The sequence below is a fragment of the Macadamia integrifolia genome, chromosome 14 (assembly GCF_013358625.1).
Source record: "Macadamia integrifolia cultivar HAES 741 chromosome 14, SCU_Mint_v3, whole genome shotgun sequence".
NCBI classification, from domain to species: Eukaryota; Viridiplantae; Streptophyta; class Magnoliopsida; order Proteales; family Proteaceae; genus Macadamia; species Macadamia integrifolia.
This window is the reverse complement of record NC_056570.1, coordinates 15087047-15111558: the sequence shown is the minus strand read 5'-3', so window position 1 is coordinate 15111558 and position 24512 is coordinate 15087047. Positions and strand designations below refer to the sequence as shown.

Here is a 24512-nt window from a genome sequence, read left to right as displayed (position 1 = left end):
AGCCAAGTAGAGTAATTATTGTAAGTGTGACTCTCTGGTCAAGTAGGGAAGCTCATATTATGATGCATCCCTCGAGCAAAGTAGAGAAACCAACTTGTGAGCCTCTCTCTAGCTTTATCACTTTTCTTTTACTTTATTTTTATTTCAGCATTTTTTTTCCTTCATTGCTTTTTAATTGCGTGGATTGTTTATTTGTAGTTATTTATTTATTTAATTTTAATTGCGTGGCTTGCGTATGTAATTTCTTAAATGATGAATGATTATGATGTTACTTTAGATACATATATTTAAGACGGTAGTTAGAATTAGATCACAACCATTAATCGGTTCACTTTCACATTATTAAAAGAAGCCAAAAATAAAATGGCTACTCTCCTTGTGTTCGACCCGTAACTACACTGATCCGTACGCTTGCGATTATATTTTAAATCCTAACACCAATCTAGTTTCAGGCTTACCCACTTTAAGGCCTCGCATCATGATCGGCTTGTTTAAGCAATCAGGCTTCATATGCAAGGCATGGTCCTATTTATAAACATTCGGTTTGGTGCCAGTCCTTAATCAAGTTAAATGAGCTAATTAGCTATTTAACTCTAATCGCTCTGTAAATGTGTCATGCTAAGTAAAAAGGGCTATAATCGGGCTTTAAATATGACAGACTGAGTTGAGCTAGTATTTGGTTGGTCCCTGTTGGGGGCTTGTCAAGTTGCACCCTTGCACCGGGAACGACCTAATATAAATGGGGCGGCCTGATTTGGGCTTTAATCCTTTGAGTTCGGTTAAGCAACCACGGTGGGCCTGAAATTGACAACCCTAGTTTGTAGCCACAAAATTTTGCGACGTTGTTGTTGATGGATTCCCAAAGGTAGAGAATTGAGGTCGGAATAAGTCTCTAACAAAGTTGTGGTAGGGATTCAAAGAGAAGAGGGTATGTGGTGGCCATTTTTGATGAATTATATGGTTAACACGTAGGATCCTATAAGTTTAATACATGGTCTCATAAAATACACGATATTTTTATGGAAAAATTAGTAAAAAAATGTTTATTGAATCATACGCTCGGATACATAAATACTACGCATATTTACTAATCACGCTCTTCAACTTCTCGAATAGAATTTTTTAAATTATTTTATTTCGTAGAAAAACATTATAATAATCCATGTGAGGAGATGTAGTGTACGCCTTGGGCTTAAAAAGTCTTTTCTCATATTTATATATCTAAGGAAAAATCTTGTTATGACCAAGGTTGGTAAAAAAAAGAAAAAAAACAAAACATAACCTATCTTTTACCCTTTTAATATAATTCCCCTCCTCCCCTTTCAAGTGGGGTGAAATGATGTCATTTCATATGTCTATTCGAAAAATTTACAAATTTTAACATTGACAAATAACTTTCAATTTTTTTTATTACTTTTTTTTTTTTAGTACATTTTGGGAATAAAACAAGGGACAATCAAAAGTAGGTTACATCTTAATATTTTTCCATTTTGGCGACAACAAGATGCACTTTATATATAATACACCCTAAACAAAAAATGATTAGAGTAAAGAATTTGAGTTTTTATTAAGAGTTTTAGAATTGTGAGCATACAAGATTTGTATCTCATACTTGATTTATTTTCTATTGATAACACAATTAGTTTTTGCAATTAATTTCTCTTCAAATCTATTTCTAGTTCTCATTTTGTTAGCATAAGAATCATATATTTTTTAATCTAATCGTCTATTCCCACTCACAATTGGGAGAGTGCAACAAATATGTTTAAATTGATCCACAAGCATTTTTTTTAGTAATGATGAATTTTATTGAAAAGGTGACATGAAGTATTCAATGCTTCAAAATTACAAATATCATGAAGCCAATAAGTGAAACTTGACCAAATTGTCTTACATGTCAATAATAGGACCTTTTGAACAAGGAGCGAGCAATACAACTAACTCCCATTGGAATAAAATTGAAACTACAAGAAGCCAAGCTGACATCAATTATAGGTAGAAGTTGAAATGGAGGAGGCTTGCTTAGAGAAGTAATATGGAGGATGGACTCTTTAGTGTTTTATTCAATGTAAATATAATTGAAACCTTATTCAAAAGCATGAATCAAGCCCAATTGATCTAATGGCCAAGGCTTCTCCGAATATGATAGAAGAGAATTAGACAACATCTGAAAAGGGCAAAGAACTGGGCTCTAAGTTGATCTCACATAATAACATCCACTCTACCTTGATGAAAATCAATGGGAGAGCAATGTCACGATTAAACTTGATTGAGCCAACTAAAGGAGGAAGCCACTTTTTGTTTTATAGGTAATAGTAGAGCACGTCAACCATCCATAACAACTCTTGTTCCGGTATGACTCTTCATCATCACTTACGTATTGTACAGAAAGACAATATTATAACTGAATATACAATTATAAATATAAGGGAACCCATTGAGATATAGTGAGAAAAGCCCATTCAACTTCCAACTCTCTTTCATGGTATCAGAGCGCACCTGGAAATCTTGCTAATCCTTTTTTTTTTCTTCTCTTTCTTATATCTCGGCTATGGCTTCTTCCACTGCAGTTAATACCTCTTCCACAATAGCCATCCTCTCCTCATCTGCTCAATCGAGCATTGCCCCACCCACTGTCTCTACACCTTTTACATTAGGAAACATCTCTCACATCTTTCAAATTAAACTTGATCGTACCAATTATCTTCTCTGGCGTGCCCAGTTCCTTCCACTTTTCCAGCTTCATAACTATCTCAAATATGTTGATGGCTCTTATCCTGCTCCTCCCACCGACCCTGGCTTTCAAGTTTGGCACCACCAGGATCAGCTCATCCTTTGTTGCCTTCTCTCTACTCTCTTTGAAGCGGTTTTCTCCAATGTTGTCGGCCTTGACACCTTGCATGCCATCTGGCACAAGCTTGAGAAACACTATGCCCCCCACTCTCAAGCCCGTGTCATGCAACTCGAACTCCAGTTGTGTTTCCTGAAGTAGGGTTCTCTCTCCACTGTTGACTTTGTTCAAAAGGCCAAGACTCTGGCCGACCAGCTTACTGCCGTTGCCAAACTGATTTCAGATTCTCAACTAGCTCTAAGCATTCTCAGTGGCCTTGGCCTTGACTATGATGCCTTTGTTACATCAATGACTTATTGCCTTAACCCAATTGAACTTGATGATCTCATTGAGTTACTCTTCAACCAGGAGATTCTTATTTAGAGTCGTACACCAAACCCCACATCTAATGCCTTCATCACAGCCAATAGGTTGAGCACTCCTTTGATTCCACTCAATATAGAGTAAAAAGCAAAGGTTCTGGTCATGGCAAGGGTTCTGATCGTGGTCGCTCATCTTCTCAATCCAATGACCATTGGTCTCGCATCACTTGTCAAGTTTGCAACCGTCAAGGGCATTATGCTATTCAATGTTATCAGTGATATAAACCTAACTACAAGGGTGCCCCCCCCCACCTTCATCTCCTATGCAGCAGCATTCACCACATGCAATGTATGTCGCTCTGCTGCCTTTCAATCAATCGCCTACTGGATTTTCTACTGCTCCTTCTATAGTCACAGACCCCAACTGGTATCCTGACTCTAGTGCTACACACCACTTGACCTCTGATATGGCAAATCTCAGCACTCGTTCAAAATATATTGGTTCTGATCAAGTTCGCGTTGCCAATGGTTCAGGTTTGAGCATCTCCCATATTGGATCCTCTAAGTTGCATTCTCCTGCTTCTTCTTTTGTTCTTCGTAATATTTATCATGTTCCTCACATTAAGAAGAATCTATTGTGTATCCCAATTCACTAAAGATAATGATGTGATATTTGAATTTCACCCCACCTTTTGTTGTGTTAAGGATCGATACTCGGGGAATATCATCCTCTATGGCCTGAATAAGGGAGGATTGTATCAGATTCAACATGCTCACACCACTAATAAAGCTCTTGCAAATCACTATCGTATTTCTTCTCCCACTGCCTATGTAGGTGAGCGTGCCTCAGTTCCAATTTGGCATGATCAGCTGGGCCGTCCTGCTAATAAGGTGGTCTCTTCTATCATCTCCAAAAATACATTGCCAATTAAGGGTTCCTTTTCTCACCAATTTTGTGAGCCTTGCCACTTAGCAAAATCTCACCGCCTGCCTTTTTCTCTTTCATTTAATTATTGTACTTAACTATTGGAGTTGATTTATTCAAATTTATGGGGTCCATCACCTATCCCCTCTATTTCTGGTTTAGGTATTAAATAAGTTTTATTGATGCATTTAGTCGTTATACATGACTATTTCCTCTTACTGTGAAATCAGAAGCTCTTTCTACTTTTATCTGATTCAAGGTGCAAGGTGGAAAATTATTTTGGAACCAACATCAAGGCATTACAAACTGATGGGGGCTGTGAATACCATATACTATGCCATTTTTTGGGTCAACATGGCATCCTCCATAGGCTATCCTATCCACACACTCATGCCCAAAATGGCATGGCTGAACGCAAACACAGGCATATAGTGGAATCAGGCTTGACCTTACTTAGCAGAGCTTCCATTTCACGCTCTTATTGGAATGAGGCTTTTCTAACAACCGTTTTTCTTATTAATAGAATGCCTACACCGGTCATTCAAAATATGACACCATATGCGAAGTTATTTGATCGGTCGCCTAATTATTTGCAATTGCGCACTTTTGGGTGTGCATGTTACCCATGGTTACGTCCTCATAGCCAACATAAATTGGAGGATCATTCAAAACAGTGTATTTTTATTGGCTACTCACCCCACCACCGTAGTTACCATTGTCTTGATCGCCAAACTGGAAGGTATACATCTCCCGCCATGTTATCTTTAATGAAAACATTTTTCCATTTGCCATCCCAATTCCCTCCCCTTTAACTTCCCCCACCCACCACCCAGTAGTGCTTGGCCCCTTCCCCTCTCCCCCGGCCGGCTCTTACTCAAGGGGTGTTACCTTCCTCCTCGAACCCAACACCATCCACCTCAGCCCCTACACCGTCCTCTGGCTCTCAACCTGCAATGGCTTCACCTACTAGCTCCACCTCACCACCACCACCTACTCACCACATGATCACTCGCCTTAAAAACAACATCCGTAAACCCAAGGTTCTCTTGGCCACCAAACATCCAGTCTGTGCATGCTTCAACGCTGTGGTTATAGATGTGGAACCGACTTGCTTCTCCATTGCCAATAAAGACCCTAAATGGCGACTTCCAATGGCTTCATAATTTAATGCTCTACTTCGCAATGGCACATGGGACTTAATTCCCTATCATCCCTCTATGAACCTAGTAAATTGCAAATGGGTTTATCAGATTAAAACCAAGGCTGATGGCTCTATTGACCGCTGTAAGGCACGTTTGGTTGTCAAAGGTTTTACTCAACAGTCTGGGTTGGATTATGATGAAAACTTCAGTCCTATCATCAAACCTGCTACCATTTTTGTCGTTCTCTCTCTTGCCATTACCTATAATTGGAGGATTCGTCAGCTTGATGTTCAAAATTCCTTTCTACATAGCACTGTAACAGAGCAAGTGTTCATGAGGCAACCCTAGGGGTACGTTGATCCTCGTTATCCGGATCATGTATGTCACCTTCGCAAGGCTCTCTATGCTCTCAAACAAGCCCCTAGAGCTTGGTATCATCACTTGAGCACATTTCTTCTCTGAATTGGATTTGTCACATCACAGGCTGATTCATCATTATTTATTCATCGCACCTCTACGTAGGTTTTGCTCGTCTTTATTTATGTGGATGATATCATTGTGACGGGTAGTAACTCTACTTTGGTCACCAACCTCATTTCCACATTGGGTCAGGAGTTTGCTATTAAGGACCTTGGTGCACTAAGTTATTTTCTGGGCATTGAATCCCATCAATCCACAGAGGGTTTATATTTGACCCAATCTAAGTATGCAACTAATCTCCTCCAATGGACAAATATGCTTGATGCCAAGCCATGTTCCACCCCTATGGCACCCTTCATGTCCAAAATGTCCAAGTTCTCTGATCAGCCCCTCTCTAATGTTACTATGTACAAGAGTACTATTGGTGCTCTCTAATACCTTAACCTTACTAGACCGGACCTAGCATTCTCAGTAAACAAAGTGTGCCAATTCATGCATAGTCCAATAGAGGACTACTAGCTTGCTGTGAAGCGCATTCTTTGTTACATCAAAGGCACCCTTCACCATGGAATTCAACTCCAGCCAATACGATCTCCTGTGCTTATTGCCTTCACTGAGGCCGATTGGGCAGGGTGTTCTGATGATCGCAAGTGGCTTTTGCATTTTTCTTGGCGCCAACCTTGTGTCCTGGAGTTCAAAGAAGCAGCCAACGGTTGCTCACTCTAGCATTGAATCTGAGTACAAAGGTGTTGCAAACACTGCCTCCGAACTTCTCTGGTTGCAATATTTACTAAAGGACCTTGGGTACCCTCCGTCATGCTCCCCTATCATTTGGTATGATAATATTGGGGCCACCTACCTTGCCATCAATCCAGTCTTTCACGTGTGCACAAAGCACATTGAAATCGACTATCATTTTATTTGTGATCAAGTTGCCAATAAATTGCTCGAAGTTTGGTTCATTCCCACTCAAGAGCGGACTGCCGATATCATGACTAAACCACTTACTGTCTCTCGATTTGGAACTCTTCGAACCAAGCTCACTGTGGTTTATCCCCAGTCACGCTTGAGGGGGTGTAATAGAACACGTCAGCCATCCGTGTCATTTACTGTGATAAGGAACGACTTGGTCTCCCAACCTCCATAACAACTCCTGTTCTAGTAGGACTCTTCGTCACCACTTACGTATTGTACAGAAACTCAATATTGTAACTGAATATACAATTATAAATATAAGGGAACTCACATGAGATACAGTGAGAAAAGCCCATTCAACTTCAAACTCTATTTCAATAGGTAAATGTATAGTATTAATAGAAAAAGAAGAAAAAATATAATATAGAAAATGGCAATTGCACTATTTAGACATGCCTAAAAGAAGGAAGATAGATCTCAAAAGACAAGCGGGACAGGCCCCAACAAACAAAAAAGAAAAACAAAATTTAACAACTAAAATGTAATTACATCTAATAGTAAGTATGAAAATCAGCCACCATTGTCTATTATCCTCTTCTCTTCCCTAACATGTTATTAATAATAATATGCAAATTCATGTAAATAATAATCCTTAACCTTGACAGATGGTGGTGCCACCTATCAAAAAAGGGCCCTTCACTACTAAAATGGCTGCAAATTTTCGAAATATAGTCTAATTACTAACCATATTGGAATCTCAAACATGTGTTCTTACTTATACCTTTGCTCACATTGGTGGCGATTCTTCTGGAAATTTCAGACACACCCAAAATTTTAAGATATATATATATATATATATTATTTATTTATGGAGAATCGCAAATGGAGGAATCCCCACAAAGGATATTATGAGAAATTGAATGAGTGTTGACTCTACTTGTGGCTTCTGTCAAACCCATCAAGAATCCATTTGGCATACTTTTCTCTCATGTGAATTCACAAAGAGAATTTGGGCTGCAAGCCCCCTAGGGTTACATTATGAGAATATTTTTGCTCCCTCTTTTAAGTAACTTATTATGTACTTGTTTAATTCTAATACTATTAATTTTTTGGTAAAGATTCTAATACTATTCCTGGACTCCAATCTTAGCAATTTCTTTATTTCTTTTATTATTATATGGTACTTCATCTAGATTCACATAAACAATATTATTTTTAGTCAAATTGAACCAAACCCCTATTCCATACTCAATCTTGCAAACCTGTGGCTCCTACAAAGTAAACAAAATATAATCCTATAGAGGCAAATTCCAAAACCTAGACCAGTGATTCTATACATATTCCCCATATTGATTTTCCTCTCATGATTTGCACTAGAACATACAACTCATTTCAAAACATCTCGGCTTAGGCATATTACATTATTATTAATGAAAAATGTGTATCATTGACTACCAACTTTCTTATGACATGGATTATTGAAGCAGTTACAAAGAGGTTTTTATATGGATTAGAGCAAGCTCGATATAATGGATGGAAGGTGATGGAAGACCGAGTGACTTGGAGGAGCTCAACTTATTTTGGAAAAAAATACCACATCGTGGCCTTAGAGTATTGGCTTATGTTTCTTAATGTCCATGAGATCATTCCTTCACAACACAAAAATTTGGCTCAAGCCTACTAACGGAGTGGTCCTTTCTTTTAAAACTTTTACCTACCAATGTATGCACAGGAATCGGCCGATTCCATCTGAATCATCCGATCCGATTGTGTAGGTATCTTCTCATATTCTCAAGTCCCAAGAGCGTTTCCCGCCCTGTCCTCACTTGTGCTGTTGTGCAGAACGAAAACTAACCACATGGTCCACATCCAAACGGGACCTTATGGGGTCTCACTCTCACCTGGTTTGATTGTTAGAACTTACAAAGCTAGAAGAAGAGGGCTTTCAAGCTTTGCCGCCAAGTTTTAATTTCCCTTCGTCGATTGAGAGCCCTAAACGAGAAAACGAGATCGAGATTCTAATCTTTGATGGCTTCTTCATCCATCCCTCTCGAAGTGATCGACGACGACGAAGATGTCAGTTTCAGATGCTCAGTCACTTCTTGCCCTTCTCGCTTTTCGTTTGCTTCTCTCCTCCCCCCCCCCCCCCCCTTTCCCCTAAATCTCCGTTTTCCTCAAAATGCATGAAGTTGAAGAACATAATTAACTTAAATCCAAGTTTTTTTTTGCTTATTATCATCCTAGATTTCAATACTGAAAACACCCATTTTGTGTTTGATGCATTTCTCCAGGAATTTGATTGGGAGGCGGCCGTCCAAGAGATTGACGTTGCGTGCCAGGGTGCGTCCGCCTCGACTTCATACAACGCAAAGGATTTTGCTAATCCATTTCGTTCTGATACCATATTGAAGCGTAGTTGGGATAATGGGCTGCGGGAGAATAACCTTTCCAAGCAGAAGCAGTCTGGGGGAGCCCGCCAATCTACCCTTGATAAGTTTATTGGTGGAGTTAATCAGAGAAATGTTCCGGATAAGCGGCCTATCATTCATACAGTCGATGATAATGATATGGTTGATGAAGTCTCCTGCAGCGTGAGCATTGATCTTGAGGCAGCCAAAACATGGATCTATCCAGGTTTAAGCTGCTTTTTCCATTTTTATGTTCATTTTCTTGTTGATAGAGAAATTCATACCCTTGATATGGGATGCATAACATCGTCAATTAGTGTCCTTTGTTGGGTTCTTTTAGTATTTGTATGGATTATAGAATTTTGAGCTTTTATGAACTTTTTTATTCCTAATAAGAGTTGTGCAGAACTAAAGTTCAAGTCCTCATCTTTTCCCCTTGTTAACTCAGTAAATGTTCCACTCCGGGACTATCAGCTTTCAATTACAAAGACTGCTCTATTCACCAATACTTTGGTGGCATTGCCGACGGGACTTGGGAAAACTCTTATTGCTGCGGTTGTGATGTACAACTACTTCAGGTGGTTTCCTGAAGGTATGTTCTTCCACATCCGAATTTTTTTTTCCTGTTGTTTATATCAAGCTCAAATTCTTCTTTTGACACTTTACATTCTTGAGAGGAAATTGCAAAGACAAATGTAGAAGTAGAATTGTAGGCAGAGTTTCATGCTGGCAACAATATGCTGCTCTGGAATGAAATGAGGTTGACTGGGAGTTGTAAACTATGGGGGTAAAATGTAGTTGTTTAGTTGATTGTATTTATAATCCACACACAATTTTTTTGAAACAATGAATCCCAAGTGAGGGTTTGGTTGGATTATCACCCAAGGATTAAACGATTAGTAATTTGGTTTTGGAGGTTTGTTTGTTCTTGACTGTCTTCATGCAGTTCAGGGTTCTAGAAAGAATCTGGAGCCAAAAACTGGCAACGGTCCACGATAATGTAGAATCAATTGAACTAATATAGGACCAGAATATAAGAATGGTAGAAGAAATTATATAACCCCAGGCCAGTGATGAGTATTAAAAGAAATCAGAGAAGGAAGTAGAAGAGCTAGAAGAAGATACCAGGACAAGAACAGAGAAGAAGAAAGAGGAAAGATCATACCTGATCTCATAGATGAACAGAATTAGAAGAAGGAGAAAGAGAGAGATCAGATCTGGAATACCAATCCCGTATATGTAGCTTAACAGGTCCAAAACTTTTACAGTTGTCTTATCCCAACTAAATGGGATCGGCTGGATCCTTTTTCTCCAATCAATTCTATTTAAAGCCATACAAGATTCGTATTCTAAGCTATAGATGTCCTTCTCACAACTTCTTCTATGGGTATTTTAGGCCTACCTCTTCGTACTGGAGCATTCAAGGGCCTACATTGTACATGTCCTTGCCACCTTAGATGATGTTTCTCGCAACTTATCATGAATAGGGGCAATGCCTAGGTTTGCTCTAATTTATTCAATCTTTATTGGACAATTGAATGTTACCTCGCTGGCACAGGTACATGCCAGCGTGTGGCCCTGTGGGAGGGTGCGAGGGGCAACTTGGTCTTTTCGTACCCACTATGTCTAGGTGTAGATGCACACTAGCGGTGATGCAGATCAAAGCTTGAAGAAGAGGACAAAAACAAGAGTAAAAAAATATTGTTCACGAAACACCGTTCACTTGAACAGTAGATTTGAGTTAAACAAAAAAGATGGCTTATGGTGTTGTGCTGTGGGATGTAGTTGGGTGAGATACCTAAACCAGAGGGTGAGATGCCCATTCACTAATTCTTCTCCACCCTTTTCAAACAAAAAAGATGGCTTATGGTGTTGTGCTGTGGGATGCAGTTGGGTGAGATTCCCTAGGTGAGATACCTAAACCAGAGGGTGAGATGCCCATTCACTGATTCTTCTCCACCCTTCTCAACCCCCTCCATCGATTCTCTTTCTTTTATTTCTCTTCCTTTTTTATTTGTTTGTTGTGAGAGAGTGATTTGAGAGTGTTTAATACTTGTTTTGAAGACCCAAACATCAGCCTGCATACCAGTTTGAATTATAGCAAGGATCAGGGATTGAACTCAGCCTGTTCTATAAAGTTTCATTTTTTTCATTCTTTGAGCATAACTTCCCAACCAGTCATCAATTGAGGCTCATCTTTTGAAGGATAGTTGGGCATTATACGAGGGACCTTTGCTCCAAATTTGAGGTTCATCGGAGGCTAAAATCTCAAATATTGAAAGTTGTCAAAAGTTTCCTAATTCATGTCAACAGCAGAACTCTCAATTCAACCATTGGAATTGTCTCATATTTTGAAGGCTTATTGACCCATATATGACCTTCATCTACTCCAAGTTTCAGCTCCATCTGAGCTATGGTTTGTGAGATCTCATATTTCTCCCTATTCAGCCAAATTTCCAGATCCTACCTGGGATTAGGTCCTATGTGATCTAGTCTTACATTAAGCGAGTAGTGTTCTTTCTTCCTTCTTTATTTTATCTTTTCTAGTTTTACCAGTCATCCATCACAACATCCTCATTTCCCCACATTAAGCTTGCTTAAATGTTTTTTTCTTTACTGCTCAACATTCAGCCCCATATGTTTTTTCTGGTTGTATTCCCTTTGAATTTTAAAGGGATACATTGATTACACAGCACTCCAGATGCACCCATCCATTTCATCTTCCATGTTCTAATTCTTTGTATAATATCATCTTCTATTTCTCCTTCTTTATTATGACTTATGAGTGAACCTAAGTATCTAAAATTATCACTTTGTGCTAACTCCCTATCATCAATTTTCACCCCCAATTCTCTGTCCTATTGTTACCAAAGTTACACATCATTTTTTTTTCCTACTTATTTTGAAGCCTTTCCAAGATTGATCTCCATAATTCCAACTTTGCGTTTGTCCCAACATTTGTTTCACCACCAAAACAATATCATCTACAAAAAGTATACACTAGGGGATTTGATCTTGAATGTCCATAGTCAACTCATCCATGATTAGTGCAAATAGATACGAGCTTAAAGCTGAACGTTGGTATAATCCAACCATTATTGGGAATTCACTACCTTGTCCCCTCACAAATCTAACGCTAGTCACTTTATCAGATTATGTATCTTTAATAACGCCCACATGTTTGCTCAAAACATTTTTATTTATTCAAATCATGCTTAATTGAAATGGGGGGGTGGGGGGTGGGGGGATGACACATATAAAGAACTTCTGAAAATCCTAAATTGACTCTTAAAATGACTCCTATATTACTCTCATACACTGAATTAACTTAACTTACTTTCAAAAAAAAAAAGAAAAAAAAGAAAAAAAAAACTATGTACCCTAATCTAACTCTAATCACTTTAGACAATAATCCTGTGTACTGACTTCAGCCCCATTTTATAGGGTTTATAATTTAGCTTTTTTAGTATGTTAACCCATAAATAAGTAGCTCAAGGTCCATAGAACCTATCCATAGAACCTATCCATGGCCGAAAATAAGGTCTTCCTAAGCCCAATTATGCAGTCTTAACTGAATCAATTTTGGGTGATCCAAACAAAGGATTGGCCAATCCAGTGAGTGAAATCCTAATAATAGTTTTGGTATATTGCATCGACAGTTCCCATTGGGTAAGAGAGGCCAGATTGGTCCCCTCCAATACGACTAGAATCCACATAACTCAATTTCTGACTCTAAACATCTTTACTTCTAATTGATTGGATGGCCTAAATGCTTTACATGCATTTATTGCTAGTCAAGAAGCATGTGATTCGCTTAGGAGAGATAAAGATAAGAGCTTACATCATCCAACCAATAGGAAATAAGAGCTTTTATCATCTAACCGTTAAGAAAGCTCTGAACTAAACCTATTATTATAAAAATCAAATTTTAAAAACAAAAGTCAAAAGCAGCAAAACAACTCAGCCTTTTCCTAATAAATGGGGTCAGCTACATGGATTCCCTAGAGGGTAAAATATTAATAAATAAATAAAAACAAAGGAACACATGATGGGGGGCCGTAGGGAAGAAGGAACAAGGGATGGGGCCTTAGGGAAGAAGGGAAGAATCAAAGTGAGGGGGGAGATTCACACGACCAGACATAACCACAACTTCACCCAAAATAATTAATTCATCATTCTCTACATGTCCATCGACTACAACTAATATATAGAGAATAAAGACATGAAATTAGAAACTCTACTAACATAGTATCTAGCTTAAACTAGGAAATAACCATAAAAGGAAACTAATGCAAAGGAAATAAATCCTAACTCCTACACTCAAATCTGGAAATAGAAGGCATGAAATAAAATACTAAGTGACTACTAATTTTATTTTCAACCCTTGTTGGACCAAAACCCTGGGCTGGACTGGTTCTTCTTGGCTCTTGGCTTCCAAAGCCGGTCATACTGGTCCAACCAGGTAAGGGCAGTCGTATCTGCATCAACACAACACCACCTCAGAACATTCAACCTAAATGGGGTCGGCTACATGGATAATTGCCCTCCAAACAGCTCTATAAGAGGTCATACTAGAGTCCAGATGATGCAAGGCATCCATCTGATCCAGCAACCAGCCCCTCAAAAGAGACTTGACCTGTACTTCTCCAAGATGTACTCTCGAAAGGGAGGCCAGCCCAAGTCCAAGATTCAGCCTCACTGCTTAGCCTTCTCATTATATATCAATCAAGTTTGGCCAGCAAAGTCCATCTTTTAGTAGTTTCTTTTATGCCTTTTCATCTTCCAAGGCAGCATTAAGTGCCTTCCCATTATCAGTTTTCTGTTTTGGGGCAGTTTTCTATGCCTAGGATTTGTTATCTATGTATGGAAAATTTCAAAGGGGTTTTGGAATTCTAAGAGTCTCTTTAATGTTAACGTGTTGTATTCCAGCCTAACTAAAACACTTAAAAACAAGTAAGATAAAGAAATAAAGACTCTTACTTGACTAATCCCGTGTGCCTAGCCTTTACCCAAGTTAAAGGCCCATACAAAGAAAACCTTTGGAACTAAAGGTCCAATACATATATAACCCATCACAAAGCTTATTTCTAGTAAAACAAGTCCATTTCGATAATGAATCTGCATCATTTACAATAAAAATTGAGAAACCAATTTTCTACAAAAATGCCACTTTGGATTCTTTAGCAAGAATAAGTTCTGGAATCTTGTCCAAAACAGAATTTGGACATGAACAGTAATTGTAGGCTGTCATGCCACTCTGACAAGCTGTCTGTGATGGCTTCATTCTCCTCTGGTTCTGTTTCTGGAACCTTGTTTCTGCATCACGCATGAACCTTTATTATTATTTTTATTCATTTATGGCAGTAGTGACCGAAAATAAAAGAGAAAAGAAATAGTCTTCAAAATCGATCTCCTCATAATCTATTGTGAATTACTTCTCCCAAATTCTCTTTCTCTTTCTCTGTTTTTTTATTTTTTTATTTTTTTATTTTTTATTTTTTATTTTTTTATTTTTTGGGAATAATTAAATTCATTACCAAGCATGAGAAATAATATAAAGGGGGGGAAGGGGACCCAGCCTAAATCCCCTACATTAAGGGAAGGCAGAAAAGCTCAAAGGGGTTTTTTGGGGGGTGGGGGAGACCCTAAACAAAAAAGCACACAACAAGAGGGAAACATCATGGGGGAGGGGATAAGACAGATAGGAGAGACTCTAGGAGACAACAATGAGCCTGTTCCTTGGGGAGTCAATGACCATATGGTGATGGAGGCAACCGAGTTTGGTGCTCACTTCAAAGTAGATGCCATTCCAAATCTTATCAAAAGAGCGAGTGTTGGAAATCCATCTACGAAGATTACGCTCCTTCCAGAGATAGTTAATGGTAGCACAAAAGGCCAATTTTCCCGTTGTGTCACAAATGGGGAATACACAAAAAGTCATATCAGCCCAGATCCATTCTCTACTCAAAGGGGGAGAATTCTTTAGCGAGATGCCCAGCATCAACTGAGGATCCTTTTCCAAATAGAGGAAGAGTAGGTACAGGAGAAAAAAAGATGGTTGGGATCTTCAACACCGTTCCAGCAGAGACAACAAGAGGGAGGAACTTGAATATGATGATAGATGAGGAAAGATTGCATGGGAAGACAGTTGGAGACATGTAATTTGTTAAAATTCATGTGTTGGAGCCTCTTGTTGTCACAATATGTGAAGGGTCATTCATTTTTTTTGGTTTTATCATTTTTAGTTGGTTCATGACATTCTGGTCAATTTTTACTCTTTTTTTTTTTCTTTCCCAAGGTGGTGTGGCATGGAGCCATTTGTTTTTTTTTGTTCTTTTTTTCTGATTGGTTTTACATAGAAGATGGTATTTCATGACAGGGAAGATAGTGTTTGTTGCTCCTTCTCGACCTCTCGTCATGCAACAGATTGAAGCTTGCCATAATATTGTTGGGATTCCTCAGGTAATAGATGTACTTTTTAAACTTTTTAGAATGAATTTCTTACAATAGTTTATTAAATATATGAGTTATTTCATGGTAAAAATTCCCCCCTCACATCTTCTGCACATTTTAAAAACATTGGAATCAAACTGATTGCAGGAATGGACAACTGATATGACAGGTCTTATGAGCCCTTCAAAAAGATCATGCTTTTGGAAAACTAAGAGAGTTTTCTTTGTTACTCCGCAAGTGCTTGAAAAGGATATTCAGTCTGGTAAATAGAGGAATTCATAGTTTATGTTCAGTTTGTGTGTTGGAGTGGGTGTGCCTTTGCATGTCCTCTTCACAATCAAGATTATCTTTTAATACTAATAAGGTGAAATGGTTGGATTTAGTATAGTTATGCTACAATATACTTAAGAAGATTCATGGAAAGGCATACACCTAAATTGAAATGTGAGGAGTCCCAAAATTCAAGGCATAATTAAAGCAGGTTTCGATCTGAACAGGGCTATACTGTTTTCCATTTGAAAAGGCCTATAATATTTTGCAGAGGATTATAAATTAAAGTTTTGTTTTGCTTTTTGTCCCTCCCACTATGTGGGAGGATCCCAGATGCTGTGGGAAATATACGCGAAGTAACAAATCTGTTATTTAATTAATGATATGTAGCTTCAAATTTTCCATTTGAGGGAAATCGGTTGTTAAAGTCAACATGTATGCCAATTTATTGTCAAAAGGATATGTGGTATGCTAGAAGTAGTTGGAAAAGAGACAAGGTTGGGAAGGAAGTGCTCTGGTGAAGTTCCACTTTTGATGCATTCTGCCCACTTGGTCCATCCAGTGGGAAATTGACTTTCAGAGCAAAATTTCTCTCTTACGCTCATTAACAATTGACCTATTGCATGCCCTAGAGTCTATGAATGGAATGTGTGAATGCTTGTTACACATATCCTGACTCTTAAATGAATCAAAACACATTTTGTATAATTTAGTCTCCACCTTGTTTTGGGTTTAGTAAAAACAACATAGGCTCTGGGTCAACAGGTGACAGTTGTTGTTTCTATATTATATCACATGAATCAAACTCAGAGCAACCCTACTCCAACATTTGATTTTTTTATTTTTATTTTTATTTAATATATATTCTTATTGAATTCTCATTTACTTGAACACTCTTTGTCTGGGTGGAGGTCCAACAGGACCTAATGAAAGCCAATATGATATAATCTTTGATTGAGTAAACATGAAACACCAGCCCATATTTATTTACATTTTACAGGGCTTGCAAAACTTAATCCAGAATCCGTGCGTGTGCATGCTTTTTTCCAGATCACCTAGTTAAATTAGAAATTAATCCAATGGAAACCTATTCAGTGTGATACTAGTCTTCATCATTTGTTAATGTTCATTGTGCACACTCCTTATTTATGGGTATATTGACATTTGAACCATTAAAGTACGGGTCTAATTTCTTAACTAAGTCATTACATTTGTTTTAAAATTTTCTTAAATAATATATGGGGAAAAGAATGCTCCCTGGTCGCGCGGCCCCTGCGATACCTAGATCGATGAATAAATACCAGGATGTTACCTAAAAAGTCCATTCCTGCCAACACTTAAGGGGAAGATCTTGAAATGAAGTTTGTCTACTCGTCGGTTTATCCCAAAACAACAACGTATCTTCCATCTCGATGATTGAATGAATTTGTATGCCCGATGTCTAACCGTCAAAACGAAACGCAAGGGGCAAAAGTTAAGCTTTAGCGAGCCTGTGAGAGGTTCTTAACGAGCATTTTCTATACATAAGTATGTCAAAATTATAAACCTTTTTCATGTTCTCTGGGGAAGGAGTTCTTTGGTTTTGATTCCAGGTATGACGTCGTGGAAAGAAGAGTCCTTTGCCTTAGCATGGTGGGGATACATGGGCATCAACAGGGGGTGTGGGCATCATTTCACCTCCTCTGTGTCTGGGCATAGGGGCCATGACGAGGGAGCGTTCTTTTGCCCGTAATATGTTTTACTTACCTATAAGCTTCTTATTTACTATGGTAATCAGTAATCCCTAGCAAACCCTTGCATGTCATGGGTTCCTTGTGTAATCTTAATATGATTAGGACCAGATAAGGTTGTCCCATCAAAGATCTATGCTTATATGTATGAAGACAATTTATACTCCGTATGTGCTGATATGTAGCAAAACTAATCAAGCTGACATTGCTTCACATTGACTTTGTTTTCAGTGGACAATTTGGTTGTTTTGTGTGCAAAAGAGTGATGTGAAATTGGTGGGAGAGAACTTGTTGGCTATCTAATTGCTTTACCTGAACTAGCCCAAACTTGGGCATTACAGGCATTGGACCAGGATTTTACACTTTTATTACCAGAATCCAATGGCTCCGTTTGGTTGCAATGGGAATTTAAAGGGAAGGGAAGAAAAATTTTCATACTTTAAAAAGAAATGTTTATAATCATTACCTCATATGATTGTATAGACTACTTAATTTTTTTAACCATATTTAGTAATGATATATTTTACATGTAATTTTTATTTACATATTATAGCAAAGGGTTTTGGATGCAAAGTAAAGTGAAATTTTATAACCAACTTTAGAATGATTTGAAGTTAATGTTAAAGTCACATGGTTAATGATTATATATATATATATATATTTCTTTTTTAAGTATGAAAAATTTCACTTCCATTCCCTTTAATTCCCCTTACAACCAAACATAGCCAATGTGAATCCAGTCAGTTAGAATGAAGTCCATCCAATAATTGGGGTATATTATGATTTTTCTATCCTTTGCACCCATAAATGGGGGAAATTTGTTATGTATAAAAAATATAAATTTACAAAAGTATGCTTCTTTTGGTATCCTTTGGCACCTATAAATGGGGGAAGTTAATTATGTATAAAAAATGATAAAAATTTACAAAATTATCCTTCTATAAAAGTTCCAGTCTTAATTGTAAAAAACCTTGAAGTTTTAATTCTAGCATTTCATGTTGAGGGGTCAAGAATTTATAATCTATTAATATGGTGATACAATGACGTGAAAGGATGCTGCCTTTCCCACGTTTAAGAAATTGAGCTCATATCCCTTGCCTTGACCTGTTTGCCCTTATTTAACTTCCCCTCTCCTTTCCTGTTTATGCATTGTGCTTTTGTTTAATCATTTTTCATTTATTAGTACTTATGCAGTAATTTACTACAGGCACATGTTTTGTAAAACACCTTGTGTGCTTGGTGATAGATGAGGCTCATCGAGCAATGGGGAACTATTCTTACTGTGTGGCAGTTCGTGAGGTGCATTGTAATTTAATTTTTCAGTTGAATCTTAGTTGTCCGTCTGTTATATATATGTATTTGTCTCAGGCAAACTGACAAATTTATTGCGCCAAGATCTTAACTGTGCTTTTCTGCAGTTGATGGCTGTTCCGGTTCAATTGAGGATACTAGCTTTAACAGCAACCCCAGGATGTAAGATTTCTATGTTTATTCATTTTCCACAAAGTTTTCTGTAGATTTTTCTTACTTTTCAATGTGATCTTTCAGCAAAACAACAGACCATTCAGAAGGTTATTGATAACTTGAATATCTCAACACTTGAGTATCGCAATGAAAGTGACCCTGATGTCAGCCCATATGTACACAATAGGAAGCTGGAATTAGTACAGGTATATGCCATTAGGTTTCTATTTTGTATTATCTATATCGTGTGCTATAAAGCTACCTTGTTTGGTTTTGAACATATTCCTTGCAATACTCCTAGGTTGCTATGGGTAAAGATGCCACTGAAATAAATAATCTGCTCCTGGAAGTTATACGGCCTTTTGTAGCTAGGCTTTGTGCGATTGGGGTACTCCCTAGCAGAGATTTTCAAACGGTAAGGTTACCTTTGATATTCTTCTTTGTTAAATTTGTTGCTCAGAAAAATTGCTCCAAACTTTACAAGGTTTACAATTTAACATTTTATTAGTATTTCTACACCTGATCCAGCTGTGCGTCTTATGTAGTAAATCAGAATTTCCTGTAAGAATTCTTGACGATTGAAGTAGTGTTGACGATACACTATGATGATTGTTCTGTTGAGACATGTCAGTAATGAATTTGTTTGTTTTTCCTCCCTCCTTTCCCTCTTTTTAGTTTTCTATGAAACCTAACAGATTATCTGACTGTAGCATAGAAAGTTATAATTGAGGTGATGGGGCACCAATTTACAAATTGAGAAGGGAAAAGAATTTTGAAAAAGAAATCAATCAAAAAAAAAAGAGAAATTGATTTCAGTTCTCAAACGAATCGAGGGATTTCACAACATGTTTCAATTATGTGTTAAGGAAGTGTTGACCCACCCCTGGTCATCTGTTAAAATCTTACATAGATGCTTACTAACATGGTGTCAAGCTCAGTACGTATCAACTGATTCAGTCTGACCCTTAATGAGAATTTGAGATTGGCATGGCGACTTGGTACAATGCATAACCATTACATGAATATATTTATTTACAAAACTGTATTGAATTGATACAAATCTATATGGATCATATGGATCAATATGCTCGATACACAGGCTGCCAAAACCAAAAATCCCAGTTTGTGAAAGAAAACTTCTTCCTATTCTGTTTTTTGGCCAAACCCTCAATGGATCCCATCTACACTAAAAAATGACATAGGAGTAGTGATCAAACAATAAAAGAAATTCTGCTTTTTTGGCCAAAGCCTTTTGGATCTCATCTACACTAAAAAACGACATAGGAGGAGTGATTAAACAATAAAATTTTTGCACTTGTCAATCAAGATTTGATTCATATTTTTTTTTTCAAATCTTATTGCTTAATTGCTTCTTATTATGCATAGGTTTGTTATTGCATTTGTCAATGAATATTTGATTCACATAGATCCCATGAAGACAGATATAACCTAACATCGGTTGGATCCCATTATTTATTGTTTATTTATAGTGTACAATGCTGAAAAACTCTGGTTTTGCATGTATGACAAGCATATCTATAGGTGTCAAAGCATATCTTAAAAGTATCTAGCATCTGTCTAGTATATCTTTGAGATGTATCTTAAAACTAGCATTCCGATACGTTTCCAATACCGGTACTTGACACCTTGCTTACTAGTGGTGATGGACCCATGTGCTTTGTGGTCTCTATAGGTAATAGTGAAGGTGAATGTCCATACGTAAGTCAATGCCTGTGTATTGATTACGTGCTCGTGTGCTTGGGAGTTGGATTCTTGAGCCTTTTCTTACAAGTTCCTTTTTAGTTGTCGGTTTTCGGAGTCACATCATTCAAAGGGTTAATGTCTTGGACTAAGTGAGGTGCATGGGAACTAATGTAGAAGGAACTTTTGAAGAACAAGGGGCACTGGAAAGTGGAAACTTGGGTTAGAACTAGCTTGTACGAACAAAAATTGACTATGTCCTCAAGTTAATTCCATGCTTACCTAAAGTTCAAAACCTATTGCTTGCATTGAAATTTCTTCATAACATTTTAAACTTCCTCTGAAATTTCTGTTTTCCTCTCAGCAAAATTTCTAAATAAAAGAATATAAAAACCCCAAAATTTTGCTCAAAATTGAAATTTCACGGTTCTCTCTTCGTTACAATTGCAGACATTGATGAAATTTTATGAATTTTTTTTTATTAATTCTAATGAAAAATTTCTATGGGACCTACACCAAAAGTTTTTCTGATTATTTTTTGTTTTCTTTTTTCTAGAGAGAGAAAAAAAAAAAGAACAACTTTACTCAGATTTTTTTGGTGAATAATATACCTTTTTTGCAACCAAATAGCTGAAATTACTTACAAGTAGGAAAGAGATAAGCTGGTCGACTTAAATTTACATTTCTCTATGACCTAAAATCTTAAAGTTGATCAATTATACTAAAAGAGGAGGAGCTAGAGCACAAGGATGGGCTGTAGCTGCCAGTCTGCGATGCGGCAGCACATTTGGTCCTCAGGTAGGGTTCACTAACCCCTATCCACACGGAAAGAGTTTTGCATGTGGTAAAAATGATGGTGAAAGATTGGTTAAGAAGTCTTGGTAGGAGCAAAATAGTTTAGTGGCTCAAAATATCTGGGGAACATTTAATACCAGTGGGTATATGGTTGAATTGGACTTTGAAATTTGACATGTGGCCAGGAAAGGGAGTTTATTCTATTAACCGATGGTTTACTAAGATATGCGGGGAAAGTTAATGTAAACGGGGGCATATGGTTGAATCGGACCTTGAATTTGGGGCATATAGTTAAATTGGGCCTTGGAATTTGACATTTCGCCAGTAAAAGGGGTAATCTATCAACCAATGGTTTGGTTGGCAGCATAAACTCTCCACATCCACGTGGCTGAAGCTCATGGTATTGCCTGACCCGGCACTACTCTTTTCTGCACTATAATATAACACCAAATAGTCGTACAATTTATTTTTTTCTTTTTTTGATCAAATAGTCAGACAATTGAAGTTGCTTCTTATAACACAAAAAATTGATATGCTTGGTAGCATTTGTTTATATGTGCTATTTTCTCTATGCATTATTTATTTGGAATATTAACAAATATAATTAGAATATCGACTTTCTGTGTCATCTATAGAAATCCCTGAATTAAGTTTGAAAAATAACTAAATATTACTCGTTACTATAGTTAAGTACAGTGAGGATATAACTCAAGTATTGCATTTTCTACCTAAAAGTGAAGTATTCGCTTAGGTTGGTTTTTAGATTTTAAAGTGTTTGGATGAAACTGATCATGCATGAATGCCATTTGTTTTTTTAATAATATCCACTGACTGTTAACAATGCTAGTGCAATTTTCATGAATATAAGGCTTGATATCACAATAGTTGTTGAAATGCCCTGATGTTTGGAGCTTGTGTGATGATGGAAGAAATATGAAGAAAATGAATGAGTGGAAAGAAAGGAACAACAAGAGAAGGGGAGTTAGAGCTCATTGTGGCCTCCTTTTAATTATTCTGTTCATGTGAATGTTGGCTGGGGGTTTTAATAGAACACTTGTGTGGGCGCATGCAAGGCAAAAATAAACTATTGGCAATCTCTAACAGGTGATAAAAATGTCCTCAATCACTCCATTCTGTGGTGAGTATTGGATCCAATTGGTAATAACCATGTGCAGAAAATCAAGAGGCAAATGAAATGAACCTTTTTTTCTTTTACATGTGGGTACGAGACATTGTGGTTAATAGGGTTTTTTCCCACATGGCAGATGTTTGATGTCAGATGCGATTTTGGAGGTCACCTAAGGTGTTCCATAACAAGACCCCATTTTTTTTTTTTTGGGATAAGAGTTATCATCCAAAATGGGGGAATAAGGTATTGATAATCCATCAAGGGATTGATTGAGAGGCCTCCTACATTAGAGTGCACAATATAAATAGGTGAATTGCTTTTATTCCTATGGGATGCATGAGAGGACATACAGTGCTCACATATCTTGCATTGAAAATGAAATTTAAAAAAGAAAGGAAAGCTGATGCAAGTCAATGGCGCTTGAAGATGAGGAAGAACCAGCCAGCCCATCAAGCCTGGCCTATCCAGCCAGTCAACCAGGACTTTGGGCCAGCTATTGGCCCTCTTTCATGGGGTAGATTGAGGCCTACTATTTTGTAAACAGTCCATGCGTGGGGGACTCTAGTAGCTTTATTTGGCTTCAATTTTTTATACATGTTTCTTTTATGTAATTGTAGTTGCTAATTTTAGTTTTGTTTCTATTTTGGCAGATAACTACAGAGCAGATTTTATCTTGTAAGTTGTAACTAGTTTTAATTTTTATGTAACAAGGAGTAGGAATGTTGGGCAATTAAGAAACATCATATAGATAAACTCAGTGTAGCTGTGATGAGGATGTTGAGGTGAATGTGTGCTAAAAATAGGAAAGATAAAGTAAGGAATGAACAAATTAGAGCTAATTTGGGAGCAACTCTGATACGTGGTAAACTAAGAGAGAGTCGTTTGATGTGGCATGGCCATGTGCAATGGAGGCCTTTAGATGCACTAGTGCAAAGGAGTGAATTGATTCGGATTGAAAGAGCTAAAAGGGCCAAGGGCAGACCTAAAATGACTCTAAGAGAAGTGGTGAGGAAAGATATGCATAGCTTAGGCCTTGTATCAACCATCAACTATAACTTTGAATAAAGCTGATTGGAGGGTAAGGATCCATGTAGTTGACCCCATTCAGCTGAGATAAGGCTGAGTTGAGTCGAGTTGAGAGTAGAAGTAGGTAACCATAATAGGATAGTTTATAATTGATTAGATTGCAATTTGTAAGGAGGTGATTGAATAACAAAAACTCAACCACAATTTTCATGATACTTTGTACTTGTAACAATAACAGGACCTGAATCAGTACCTAGTCATAAGAAAAGAAGAGAAGAGAGGATAAGAGAGACGTTGAAGAGAAGAAGAGAAGGTGAGGGAAGGGAGGAGAACACAGCCCACAGAGTAATGGGCAGAATACTCAAACCATGGGGTGGGGGAGTCTATTTATATTAATCAAAGAGCAATTATAATGCAAAGACTGGGTTTACACACAAAACCGACTTAAAAGTAAAGACTATGAAAATAGTCCCCCTAACATATAGAACTGGCACATACATCTGAACCCATAAAGTCGACTCCATAGTTGTCACAGCGGCTGGGCGACCCAAGGCAGTGGAGAGGGTACAAAAACAAGGCGGCACCAACTAGTCGACCAAGGCACCTGGACGCCTAGGCGACATTTTGACAACTATGGTTGACCCACACACCTACATAAGAGTACCTAATTCTGAAGGTACTCTTTTCATGTATTTTAAAAAATAAATGGCAAAGAACTCGATACTCAGCCATGTTTCAAGACTCTTGATTTGAAATGCCTTAAAATCATGGTCTGCGAGATGGTAGTCCTACATAACAGATTTCCGAATTGTAGTTTTAGCAGTATGCTTATATATGTTAACTTTCTGAGCCCCTTAGATGCTGAAGAGTGTTGTGGAGCTACACTAGGATCAATGCATGCCCTGGTTCCGAATCGTTAAATGGACATTCTTATCTAGGGTTTCTGTAAGGAGAAGAGGAAGAACAAATTAAAGAGAGGAA

The 24512-nt window shown here is 37.6% G+C and overlaps 1 protein-coding gene across 3 annotated transcripts in view; it reads left to right on the top strand.

Moving 5' to 3' along the window:
- The first annotated feature begins 8405 nt into the window (after window positions 1–8405).
- The window catches only part of LOC122061690 (DEAD-box ATP-dependent RNA helicase FANCM), a 33291-nt gene continuing 17184 nt past the window's right edge, over window positions 8406–24512 (top strand). Inside the window, exons 1-9 of one of the 3 annotated variants that reach the window (XM_042625106.1) lie at window positions 8406–8631; window positions 8847–9189; window positions 9412–9555; window positions 15343–15425; window positions 15564–15678; window positions 18624–18715; window positions 18835–18889; window positions 18965–19086; window positions 19182–19295. In XM_042625106.1, coding sequence (XP_042481040.1) covers window positions 8584–8631; window positions 8847–9189; window positions 9412–9555; window positions 15343–15425; window positions 15564–15678; window positions 18624–18715; window positions 18835–18889; window positions 18965–19086; window positions 19182–19295 — 1116 coding nt within the window. In that variant the 5' untranslated portion in view covers window positions 8406–8583. Of the gene's footprint in view, window positions 8632–8846; window positions 9190–9411; window positions 9556–15342; window positions 15426–15563; window positions 15679–17116; window positions 17415–18623; window positions 18716–18834; window positions 18890–18964; window positions 19087–19181; window positions 19296–24512 lie in introns of those variants that run through there. The other 2 variants (XM_042625108.1, XM_042625107.1) reach the window with 2 other exon arrangements.